The 12,149-nt window shown below is 42.6% G+C and overlaps 1 protein-coding gene across 1 annotated transcript in view; it reads left to right on the top strand.

Moving 5' to 3' along the window:
• The first annotated feature begins 2,685 nt into the window (after positions 1-2,685).
• The window catches only part of anln (anillin, actin binding protein), a 38,057-nt gene continuing 28,593 nt past the window's right edge, over positions 2,686-12,149 (top strand). Inside the window, exons 1-6 of the mRNA XM_080735219.1 lie at positions 2,686-2,804; positions 7,195-7,333; positions 7,666-7,805; positions 8,306-8,633; positions 10,490-10,681; positions 11,656-12,119. Of these exons, the coding sequence (XP_080591345.1) occupies positions 2,787-2,804; positions 7,195-7,333; positions 7,666-7,805; positions 8,306-8,633; positions 10,490-10,681; positions 11,656-12,119 (1,281 nt within the window). The 5' untranslated portion in view covers positions 2,686-2,786. The remainder of the gene's footprint in view (positions 2,805-7,194; positions 7,334-7,665; positions 7,806-8,305; positions 8,634-10,489; positions 10,682-11,655; positions 12,120-12,149) is intronic.

Below are 12,149 nucleotides of genomic sequence, written 5' to 3'. Positions count from 1 at the left end.
CATTTTTACTTCATGGTCAAATGTATATATTTGGGCCAATCTTATCTAACATAAGACTTTTGGACCAATCATTTTCATGTGTAGATAGGCCTACTGTATACTATTCTACCCTACTGGGAATATTATCTGACTGTTTTGTATACACATCAAATACTGTATTTTACTCTACTTTTTGTTTTAACTTGGCCTATTATTAGATGAGAAAAATAGGACCGGTCACAAGAAGAAGAAGTGTGAGTATTACCTGTCACTTTGATAGATTCCAGCATCTTTTAGATGTCTGTGTCAACTGACAGCTTCCCTTCAGTGAAGTTAGCTTCATCAGCTAACACTGAGCTTCAAGTGGAGTATTATTATTATTAAACATCTAAATCCAGGCATTACATCATCCGCTCACACGAGGCAGTTATAATGAACACAAAACGTCCTTCTTTAAAACGGTAACGCACTAACATGTGAAGATAGCATTGTTCCACCGTCCAGTCCCAGCTGAGATGTGACAACTGACAGCAGACTGAATGCACTGCAGCTCTGCTGGGCTCAGTCAGTAGAGATGGGACGTTCGCGAACGAATCGAGTCTTTTGAACGGCTCTTTGAAATGAACGATGGGATCCGGTTCGCATGGAGCCGTTCCTTTCTAAATGAACAGTTTTGTGAAGAAAAGTGCATTCTTTACTTATTTGTTATTATGTAGAAAGTATCAATACTGCAATGTAGAAATACATTGCCAAAAGTAGAAGTTTGGAATTAAAATGTACTTGAGCAAAAGTAATGGTATCAAAATGCACTTAAAGTAGCAATAGTATAAAAAGTACTCATTATGCAAAATGTCCCATTTCCAGTGAATAAAATGTAGGGGGAAAAAAAAAACATTTTGAAAATAGCAGATCAACAAGCGCACAATGTGTCGCAAGGTGACACATTGTGAGCTTGTAGATCGGCTATTTTCAAATAGCGGAAATGTAGAGCCTATATATATGGCCGAAATGTATATAGGCCTAGTGTTGAATTGATTTCTAATTATAATCGAAATCTACAAAGTGTAACTAAAATTAGTCTTTTGAACGGCTCTTTGAAAGGAACGGATCCCAGAGATCCGGCTCACTTCAAAGAGCCATAAATCCCATCTCTATCAGTCAGCTGCTTGGTCGCCATGGTAACTGGTAGCGTCGTGACGCAGTGTTGCCAGATTCCACGAGAGAAATAAGCAACAACGTCGTCTGTGAAAACAAGCCCCCCGAGAGAAATATTTTTTGAATATTTTTTAAACATTTTCAACAACACTAAGCCGGGGTTGGCACAAAATACTTTTTAGATTGGGGGCTTGTATATTGTACTGTAGTGTACCCCATGTCTCTGCCAACAGCTCATAGTATATTCAATAAAAACTTTAGTTTAGAAACAAGCAAACACCCCAAAACCACCAATAGGTCTATTTACAAGTACAGACCTTCACCTTACAGAGAAACAAGCCCAATGTCGCTTATAATGAAAAGATATGGCAACACTGTTCGTGATTAGCTAGTAGCCTACAGAAACACGCAAGGGCTTGTGGGAGATGGAGTTTCATCTCGAACACACACACGGTCAGAAATTTTGGATGTTCATGTTTTATCTACTGTTAAAAAAATACAAAATACAAAACTACAAGCAAAACTGCTTTCTGATTTAAATGTGTCATGAAAACAAATGTCTGACATCCACTCACTCAATCAATATTAATGTCGTTATGAGCAGGATAAGGACTGAAGAATGGTATAATTAATGTGATGATGACACAAAAAAACAATAACGTGTCACGACAAGTAGAGCAGTGTGAAGTCATAGATAATCACTGAATTAAATGGTTTTAGGAGCAGACCCTGCAACAACGTTGGAGAATAGTTCAATGATTTGTCTCCCTCTCGTGGCCAAACTGAGCTCTGTGATGTTGGATGTGTGATTTCATTATTGTGCATTGTTTTGATTTAATCAATGAATTATGTCAATCCATTAATGAGCACAATGTATCATCTCGAATCATGCAAAAATATATTTCACAGTACACACATTAAAATAATAATAATAACCATCATCCCAATATCCCAATAAAAGTGACATCTATCTACACCCACCCATCATATCTATATTTTGATATTGATAATTTCCTATGCATAGTGTTCTATCCGTCTGTCGAAAGGCATACTAGGATCTCCTTTTAGTTGACCTTACCAGTGAACTGTACTGTCATGACTCATGAAACTGTACCTTTTTGATTGCAGTCAGGAAAACATTTTAAAGTATATAGACATTACATATACATTGAATGACAGACGAATAGAACACAGTACTATGCAAACCTCTAATACATTCTTCAATCAATCAATATAAATGATTTATTTAGACATTAATAATGAGACATGTATATCTATCTCAAGCTTTGTTGCTTCACACAGCACATTGACACTCCTTTCAGTTCTATTTTCTATATAAATCATTAATTTCCCCCAAAACCTTATGACATCCGGCCCAGAGCGGATACGGAAACAGTGGTGACGACGCCTCGGCTCTGTGATTGGTCCTCCGCGACGCTCCACGTAGACCGTCAAGGGCTGCGCATGCGCACTCGCGCTCAGCGGAGTCAGCGCTGAAATTCAAAATTTGAAGTCAGAAAGAAGAGTCGTTTGTGTTGAACGGAGGGAGAGGAGAGACTGCGTTCAGTAGTTAGTTTATTATTACACATTAAAACAACATCTACAGTTGTTTTTACACATAACTGTAACACAGGGCTCGTCTCCGGGACACAATGGATCCTTTTACCGAGGTGAGGCCAAGGTTTTAAGGCTTTTTATTTGCACTTTCACTGCGTTACTAATGCTAGTAGCACTGCAAGCCAGCGGCGTCAGCTTAGAAAAACCTACGGTATGGCAACATGACTGGTGTCGCGCGCGTGCAAGACACCAGTCATGTTGCCATACCTTAGCAACAGGCACGATTACAGTACATTTGATTATTTCCCCCTGTAGACAAGTATGGCAGCTGCCATAGCTTGCCATACCCAATTGACGCCTCTGCTGCAAGCTAACGAACGTTAGCCTGCTTGTTGTTGTCAGTTAAGTCAGCACGAAAATGGACAAACCGTTGAACAAAGAGTGGTTTTCAGATGGTGTAAAGTTTATTTACAGTTTATAATAAAACCACAATGTGTATTATGCTGATAATAGTAATACTCATTGTTAATAATCGCTGAATTGACCACGACACGCCCTGAACGACTGCCTCTTTTTCACGTGTCCATTGTTTCGTGGTCAACTGTCAACATATCAATAATTCAATATTCGCTCGACTGAATAATAACTAAATGCTGAAACGTCAATCATAAGAGAGTTGTTGTGCTGTTGAATAGCATGCATAGAAACATCCTCATTGGTATTTATTTGTCTTATTATATTCATTTGTAAAGGATTTTAATTTGCAGTGACGTGGGAGGGGAAAAAAGCCACAATACTGACTACTCTTTGTTTGACTAGTTATCATTTTTGATTGATTGAATACTCTTTATTAACAGTTTGCGAAATGTTATAGAGCTATAATCATACAGTGAAGCTAAAAGTATAAAACATACAGTCCTATACGTGCTTGTTTTGTTTTGTTTGCTTTGTGGCGGTCACTAGCTCCCATAGCCAGGGCTGATGGATTCCAAAATGATCTTTTGAGTGATGTGTGTCTGGTCAGCTGATAAAGTGTTTGCTGCTGTGTTGTAAAAACACCATTTTCTCAACCTTTTTCCAATTTCAATGACAGACAGTTTTATTCATTTGCAATTAGCATTAGGTCACACACAGTAGACCCACATTTCATTAAAAAATATATATCTGAGACCTCAATCTACCCTGTAAATCTTCAGTGTTAATTTTACCTGAATCAGAAGCAAGCGGACCCTTGAGGGTCCCCAAACCCTGCACACTGAGAACCAGTATTGTAAACATAACATAGCAGAGGCATTTTGCTGTTCTAACCGTTCATTTCTAATAGAATAACCCATTTAGACCTGAAAGCAAATCTGTGTCCATTATGATTTTATGCTAGCAGATATACAAGCTCACAAGTGCCGCAGTGAGCTTGTAGATCTGCTATTTTTGAAAAATGGTGAACCCGATTCTATAAATATCTTCTAATCCTTCTTCTGAATCAGTGATTCAAACTTTTTCATGTCAAGGACCTCCAAAATTACATGTATTTGGGTCCTTCCTGGGTCTTGTTGTCCAGGACATGATGATCATAAGATAACTGTGAGAGGCCAGCCATGGTTGGTAACCCATTAATAGCTTTGTCATGTGGAGAGATGCAAATAATTAAAGATCATTTGGTTGCTGTTGGGTGAGAAAAGGAAACCTCGTAAATCCAAATCCGTTCCTTTTAAAAAATATATATTTTAAATACAAACTTTTATGGTGATAATAGCCAAACTACAAGTTCACAACACTTTGCACTGCGACATGTTGTGAGCTGAAGAGATCTGCTATTTTCATTACTTTTGTGCATCTCTTGTTGTATGATGAAGCAGGACATTCATTTCAAAAATGTATATCAAAAATGGAGTATGGACAATTGGACATATGTTTCTGCCCGACTTCAACGCTGCATTTTGAATGTATTGTTTTTGGGGGGAGAGACATTGTTAATGTTCTGTTATGGAGAGAGGCTTTTCCATCATCATGCCATGATGTTGCCTCCCTGAACCAATAGAATCCCAGAGTTCAAATCCAGCAAGCACACAAACGGCAGCTGTGTGTGTGTGTGTGTGTGTGTGTGTGTGTGTGTGTGTGTGTGTGTGTGTGTGTGTGTGTGTGTGTGTGTGTGTGTGTGTGTGTGTGTGTGTGTGTGTGTGTGTGTGTGTGTGTGTGTGTGTGTGTGTGTGTGTGTGTGTGTGTGTGTGTGTGTGTGTGTGTGTGTGTGTGCTGTGTCTGCTGTGTCTCATTCCTTAGGAATGGCTGTTAAATTCAGCAGCAACGCTCCACTCATGTTTTCCAAGTTGCCTGGAGGAATTCTACAGGCTGCAACGGCGCCACAGGAATGTGTTTGGTCTTGTATAGTTAACAGGGAAGGGAACTAACAGGGCTGTAAATCAGGCCTCGTGACGGCTTTGACTCAGAGGAGGAGAAGGAAAGAACGGCGGGGGTGTGGAATGGATGGAACCAGCAGATGTCTGTCTCACTCTGTTATCTGTGTTAAAACCACTAGTTTACTTGTTGGAGTTAGTCTTCTGTAAAGTGGCAGTTCTTTTCCACCCTACTCTTAAGTTAGTCTCCGTAGATCAGGGGTAGGCAACCTTAGGCACGGGTGCCAACATTAATAATAATAATATCTGGGACTATATAGCGCTTTTCTGAATACTCAAAGACGCTTTACATTGGCACAGGGGAGGGTGATCACTGGCATAAGTGTGACTGGCAGATAGTAACTATTAACTACAGTAGTATGCTACTACTACAGTGCTTGTCAACCTTTTCAGGCAGACCTTTGCATCCATTTGTACATTTCTCAGAGTTACAGACCTGTAAAGGTCCATTTGGTTCCATTTGTTAGTTGTTACACAGTCAGAGACCTGTCCTGTAAGTAAGGGTCCATTTGGTTCTATTTGTTAGTTGTTACACTCTCAGAGTTACAGACCTGTAAAGGTCCATTTGGTTCCTTTTCTACACTCTGAGTTACAGACCTGTAAAGGTCCATTGGGTTCCTTTTCTACACTCTGAGTTACAGACCTGTAAGGGTCCATTTGGTTGGATCCATTTGTACATTCTCAGAGTTACAGACCAGTAAGGGTCCGTTTGGTCCCCAGGCCGGTGTTGAGATGCAGCGTACTATACAGTCTAGTACCGTACACACACACATACTGTGCTGCTGTCTTCACTTTATGCCTTTGTGCTTTGCCAGCAGTTATTATTCGTTGATCTCCAGTCAGGCAGTTTGAGGAGATGGATAATGACCTTATTTGGAGCTGAATTCAGGGCTAGTTGAAACATGACATAATCAGATTAGACTGCAGTGCAGTCTCTAGAATGACAATGTAACTACCAGCCAGGCACTAGACGTGTATCCAGAGTGAACTACAAGTGTGAGCGGGGGCGGCAGTGGCTCAGGGGTAGAGAAACTGTCATTAGAACACAGAGGGTTCCCAGTTCGATCCCGGGCTCCCCCAGAGTTGGTGTGGAAGAGTCCTTGAGCAAGACTCTGCCTTGCATGGTTTCCTCTGCCATTGGTGTATGAATGTGTGTATTGCACAATCTATGTATGGCGCCTTGGATAAAGGCGCTATATAAATGCACCATTTACCATTTAGTGTGAGATCAGAATAAGAGGAGTGAACATGAGCTCTAGTCAACAAACAACAGGATAAACAGTCACACAAGTAGAGTGAGGAGAGAACAACCTAGGTAAACAGTAGCATCTGTCTACTCTAAACTAAAGTAAACATTGTTAAAGGTTGTGGTCAAGGAAAAAACAACAGTAACAAAGGGGGTGAATAGGTGACAACAAGAAGGGATACACGGCACGCTATGAAGTTAACGTTTTATTTTTGTATAAAAGTAATCTTGCCAGTTGGCAGAATACTTTAATTAAGTTCAACAGCAACTGTCCTTGAATCAAAATGCATTGGCATTTCTAATATAATGCTTATTAAAGATATGAACATTTTACTGTATGTGGGTTGTGGGTAACACAAAATGAATGATCATTTAAATTAAGTGGACAATATTCTGGGGGGAACATTAGCCCAAGTACAAAGCCAGCTCCATTCCAGTCTGGACTATAAAGTCTAGAGAGGGTTTCAGTGGTTACACGTTTAATATTCAGTAGTTGAACTTGAATAACAGTATTTGCACAGTTTGCTCATAATGGCTTTTTGAAAAGCCCTTTTAGTTCTGGTTAAATAAGTGTCTGATGTATATGATGATGAATGGTCACCAACCACTCCCTGTTTATAATTATGCTTTATGCCGAATATAGTCTCTGTCATGTAGAAACCTCATGTCCAAAACAGTAACTTTTCAGACTTCTCTTAAAAAAAAGTAGCAGATCTAAAAGCTCAAATACTTTTGTGTGACTGCCTGGGATGCTATAGTTAGAATATGCAGATAACCTGACAACAATATGATGAATGATCACCACTCCTTGTTTCTAATGAGACCTTTCTTCCTCTGTGGTTGAAGAAACTGTTGGAGAGAACGCGGGCCCGCAGGGAGAACTTGCAGAAGAAGATGGCCTCCAGACCTGCAGCAGCAGCGAGCAGCACCAAGAGGACCAGGGAACCTCTTACTGAGAGCAACACACCGTCACACATTGATACAGGTACTTAATGTCACTTTGATATTACACTTCCAGTCCCCAGTCATGCACTGTTCCCTCTGTCAGCTGAGAGTGTAACAATATTTACATCATTTCATATCGCACACCTGCAGAGCTGTAACTCACCAGCAAGTCCACATGACATTTTTCTAAATTAACTATTAGGTTTTGTTTTTAAACGACCAAGGATTTATTAACAGGAGACACATGAGACAAAGAAGCACAGACGACACTGAACCTGTAAAGTCTTCAAATTAACAGACCTTCCCTGTCACTGTAGTTCCTTTATAAACGTTTAGTTTTTTTCCGTTTCCTCTCCACTGTCTGTCTCGCAGCTCCACAGCCGTCCTCCAAGCCGTCTCCGTCCAAGCGCAGCCGTTCAGGGGAGATGGCGCCTCCGCAGCTCGCCACGGTGGGCGAGGAGAACCGGGAGCCCACGCCCGCTGCTCGCACCCTGGTCCCTTCTGCGCTGCCGGTAGGGATGTAAACTAATATTAGAATAATCAAAATGTAAAACCTACGGGACTGTTGATGACCGCCACGGCAGTCTCGTCTGTAGTAAAAAGTAAAAAATACTTTTCATCTACTCACTAAAAAAAAGGACAGGTTTAAGATGTTGAAAACCTACTTTCCTTATCAGAGCCCCCCCCCCCCCCCCCCCCCCACCTCACGTCTAGATATAAAAAATAAAAAAAAATCTACATTTGGTTCCATTTGTATATTGTCAGAGTTACATACTTATAAGGGTCAATTTAGACCTCCCAAAAGAGAGTCCCTGGACCCCACATTGAGGACCACTGGTCTAAATGGTCTGTTACTCCTTTTTCTTTTAGTTTTTGTCACCTTGAACTGTAGGTGGTAACTTGAAAAATACATAAAAACCAACATGAAAAAGAGTCGTGATAAGATCGTGTATCGAGATACAGCTTGGGAAAATATGGTGATATTGTAATTTTCCATATGGCCCACCCCTAGCTGGAGGACCCCCGCACGGACCGGAAGCCCCCGGTGGGGCCCGCCAGCCTGCGCTCATCCTCCTCTCTGGAGAAGAAGAGCATGACGCGTCCCGTGGTCCAGAACACGCCTCCAGAACAGACCATGGCGAGGCCCGTGGTCCAGAACACGCCTCCAGAACAGACCATGGCGAGGCCCGTGGTCCAGACCACGCCTCCAGAACAGACCATGGCGAGGCCCGTGGTGGTCCAGACGACACCTGTGGTGGTCCAGACTCCTCCAGAACAGGTCCCAGAGCCTGAGAGGATGGTGGTGCCATCGGCTGCCACAGAACCACAACGGAGCCAAGGTTAGTATAGTTTTAGTTCGTTTTCATTCGTTTTCATTACTTAACAAAGGATTACTTCACCTATTTTCACTGCCAATAGTTAGTGACTATAGTACTTATTAAGTGTGCCTATGCATAGCATGGGGACACTTATTGTTCTTGCTCATATTTATTTATTTAAGTCTGTCCATGCAATTCCCCAAAAGTTTGGCACGCTACTCCTCCCACAGTTTTTGCACCACACACTCCCGCCATATGTCAAATTGATCGGCTTGCTCGGGAATGGTGTGCTATCAAGTTGCTAAGAGAAAGGTTCTATAGTTTAATTGATATTAATTTATTAGTGAATTAATTTCCCCCATTGACTTATAATGGGAATCGCATTCAATTATTTTTTTCTCGCAAACCATAGGGGCTACAGTTTCAAGACTTGGAGAGGAGGTTCATAATGATTGTAAGAATTAATCAAAAAATAATTACATCACTCGGCCTCATGGTGGCGCTATAACGGCCAACTTTACGTTTTGCCTTGTAACTCATGAACCGTAGGTCGGAAAATGTAAATTATTTTTTCCCCGGATTCCTTGGGTCAAGACGCATCTCCGCATATAGGCCACGCCCATTTGCGTATGGGTAGATTTTCCGCCATCTTGAATTTTCTCCAAAACACACTTTTTGCTCCTTTTCCTACATATTTTCTTCAAATGTCTTAAAAACCGGTACACATGATCTATGAAGCCACGCGATAAACATAGTCAAAGGATATTTCGATAGTCCATACCGTTCGTTCGTAACACGCTTCCAAAGTTAGCGGGAGGGGCCCGTTTCACAAACGATAGCCATAAATCACAAACAATAAGTCGAGTCACCACCGAATTTCAACCACAGGTCGGGGGCGGCATACTCAACTAATCCCCAAAAGCATTTCCACTTCGACCCATAGGGGGCGTCACAAACGCGCGAAAGGTAACCGTTTCGTGCCAGAACGCGTTTTTCAGGGGGACCGACCCTCTCAAAACGAAACACGGACGACTCGGCGGACGGTCTCACGGTCCGAACCGCCGTACAAGGTCGCGCATTTAGCGAGCTGCAGGCACACTTGTCAAAATTGACTCTGTCAATTCTAGTATAGTACTATAGTCACACGTTCTTCCATCCATGGTTCCAGATAAACTTTATCTACTCCTCCCACAGTTTTGGTGGCACACAAATGAAAAAGTTTGAGAACCACTGATTTAGAAGACATTTATAGAATCGGGTCAAAAAATATTTACATTTACACAAATGTTCACGATTTTTCATAAACGGCGGATCTACAAGCTTGCAGCGCGGCACTCTGCGCTGTGTCCCGGCAACATGTTTCCATTGTGGTCCCATGTATCCAATTCATCGACATAGCATAAAAATAACACACTAAAACAGGGGTCTTTTTTTCAGCCCAAGGACCCCTTAGTTGAAAGAGTGATGAAGCAGGGACCCCCACAACATTTTCATAGATTCCATATAGTTTAACAGCACAATCATCAGTGTATTTTGGATTCATGTCAATTTGTGTTTTCAGGTATTTAACCACTTGAACCGTCAATACTTAATAAACTTGACCTTTCACTCTGTACTTGATGTGCTCTTTTCCCCCTCTAAACCAAAGCTCTTAGCCAAAAATAGCAAAAATCTAGCTTGTAGATCGTCTATTTTCGGCAAAGGTTCTCAGAATATGGACACTATGGTTCAAGTGGTTAATATAAAAAAGGAGAAAAGTGTCTAGGCCCCCCAAAGATTTGGAGGACCCCCCCTATAGTAACTGAGGACCCCCTAGGGGTCCCGGACACCCTGTTGAGGAACCTTGCACTAAAATACATACTCTCTGCCTTCCCCAGAGCCCCAGCGGACAGAGCGTCCCACCCCGGAACCTGAAGGTCAGGTGTCGGTTGTTCCTGCCGGTAGAAGCCATGTGCAGCTGGACAGGGAGGCGGTGCCAAAGGACGACCCGCCCCCAGCTACGGCCGGCGGTGGCATGAAGTCCCGCCTCCAGAGACTGGCAGAGAAGAGGCATTGTTGGGACAACGAGGGTACGGAGGGGTGCCGTTAGCATGATGGCTTTTCATTCAACATTAGAATCACACCCAGTGTGAAGTGAGCAGTGCTTTTTATGAGATCATTTAATTAAGTGTCCCGCGAAGTGTGGGACATATGTACCTACGTACATACAAACAGACAAACCAGATGTAGCAGCACTTAGCACCTCTCAAAAGGAAGCCTCCGCACACAACAACATGTGTTGCTCCAACAACATCTGGCTTTGTCGGGGCTCTGAAGTATGGCCTACATCTGGTCTACATCTTGGCACAAAGCAGACGGCTTATTGTGTCTAAAAAGACATTCAGAATGTTTCAGCCACATGTAGTACACATGCTCCCACACACTGAAATCAAAATAACGATAGAAAGCAGTAAATGAAAACATTTTTAACACATCTTTTCCTTTCTCTAATTACTATCTAAAATAGGAACCCTTGTTGTAAAGTTGTCCTTTTAAAAGGAAAATACTTGCTAGTCTCTTTATGCAGTGGTGGTCCCTTTGTGTTTTACTCTCCTTGTTGGGATGGGACGATAAGCGATATCATTAATCGTGATAAAAAAAAAGAACACTTGCGATAATCGTATTGTGGAGATTTGATGTATTGTGATATCGTTCTCCGTCATGCACTGGGATCAATTCACCTTTTATTTGCAGAGCTGCATATCCCGTACCACTTAAACCCCTCTATAATTGGTAAAAAGGTACTTATAATATACATACTCGATACAGTCTTTTTGTCCCTTCTTATGTCTTTGCCAAAAAAAATAGCCAATCTACAGGCTCACAACGTGCGTTGTGAGCTTGTAGATCTGCTATTTCTTTGGCAAACGTTCCTCCCCAGGATAATGGATTTTGATTATCGCGATAATATCGTAAAATCGTGGTTTCTTTTGTCACAATCATCGTGATATGACATTTGAATATCATCCCATCCCTAACGTTTATTCCTTACAAATCTTTCTAGGTGACGGTGCGGACGACATGCCAGTTGGTCCCCCTCCGTCCCCCCTGAAGAGACAGGAGGTGTGTCCTCCTCCCCCGGCCCCCACCACCTCCTCGGACGCCCCAATGGGGCGCAGGGGCCGACTGGCCAACCTGGCGGCCACCATTGGCTCCTGGGAGGATGACCTGAGTCACCCTGTCACCCGCAAGGAGGACAATGAACAAGAGAAGGCTGGCACGGCCTGGGCCGCCAAGATGGCTGCTCGAGACGCAGCCGCTAAGCAGCCTGCTGCTGCCTCTTCTGCAGTCTCTGCAGCCGCTAGACAGCCTGCTGCAGCCTCCACCACTTTTTCTGCTCCCGCTAGACAGCCTGCTGCAGCCTCCACCACTGTTTCTGCAGCCACTAGAGAGCCTGTTGCTTCCGCAGCTGCAGCCACACAGCAGCGTGTGCAGGCCAGCAGCAAGGCACCGGCCAGCTCCAACCAGGTAATGATCTCCCCAGCTCAATTAGTTACG

Source organism: Nannobrachium achirus (assembly GCF_963921795.1).
Source record: "Nannobrachium achirus genome assembly, chromosome: 10".
Classification (NCBI taxonomy): Eukaryota; Metazoa; Chordata; class Actinopteri; order Myctophiformes; family Myctophidae; genus Nannobrachium; species Nannobrachium achirus.
The sequence above is the reverse complement of the archived record's forward strand: the minus strand, read 5'-3'. Positions and strand labels throughout refer to the sequence as shown.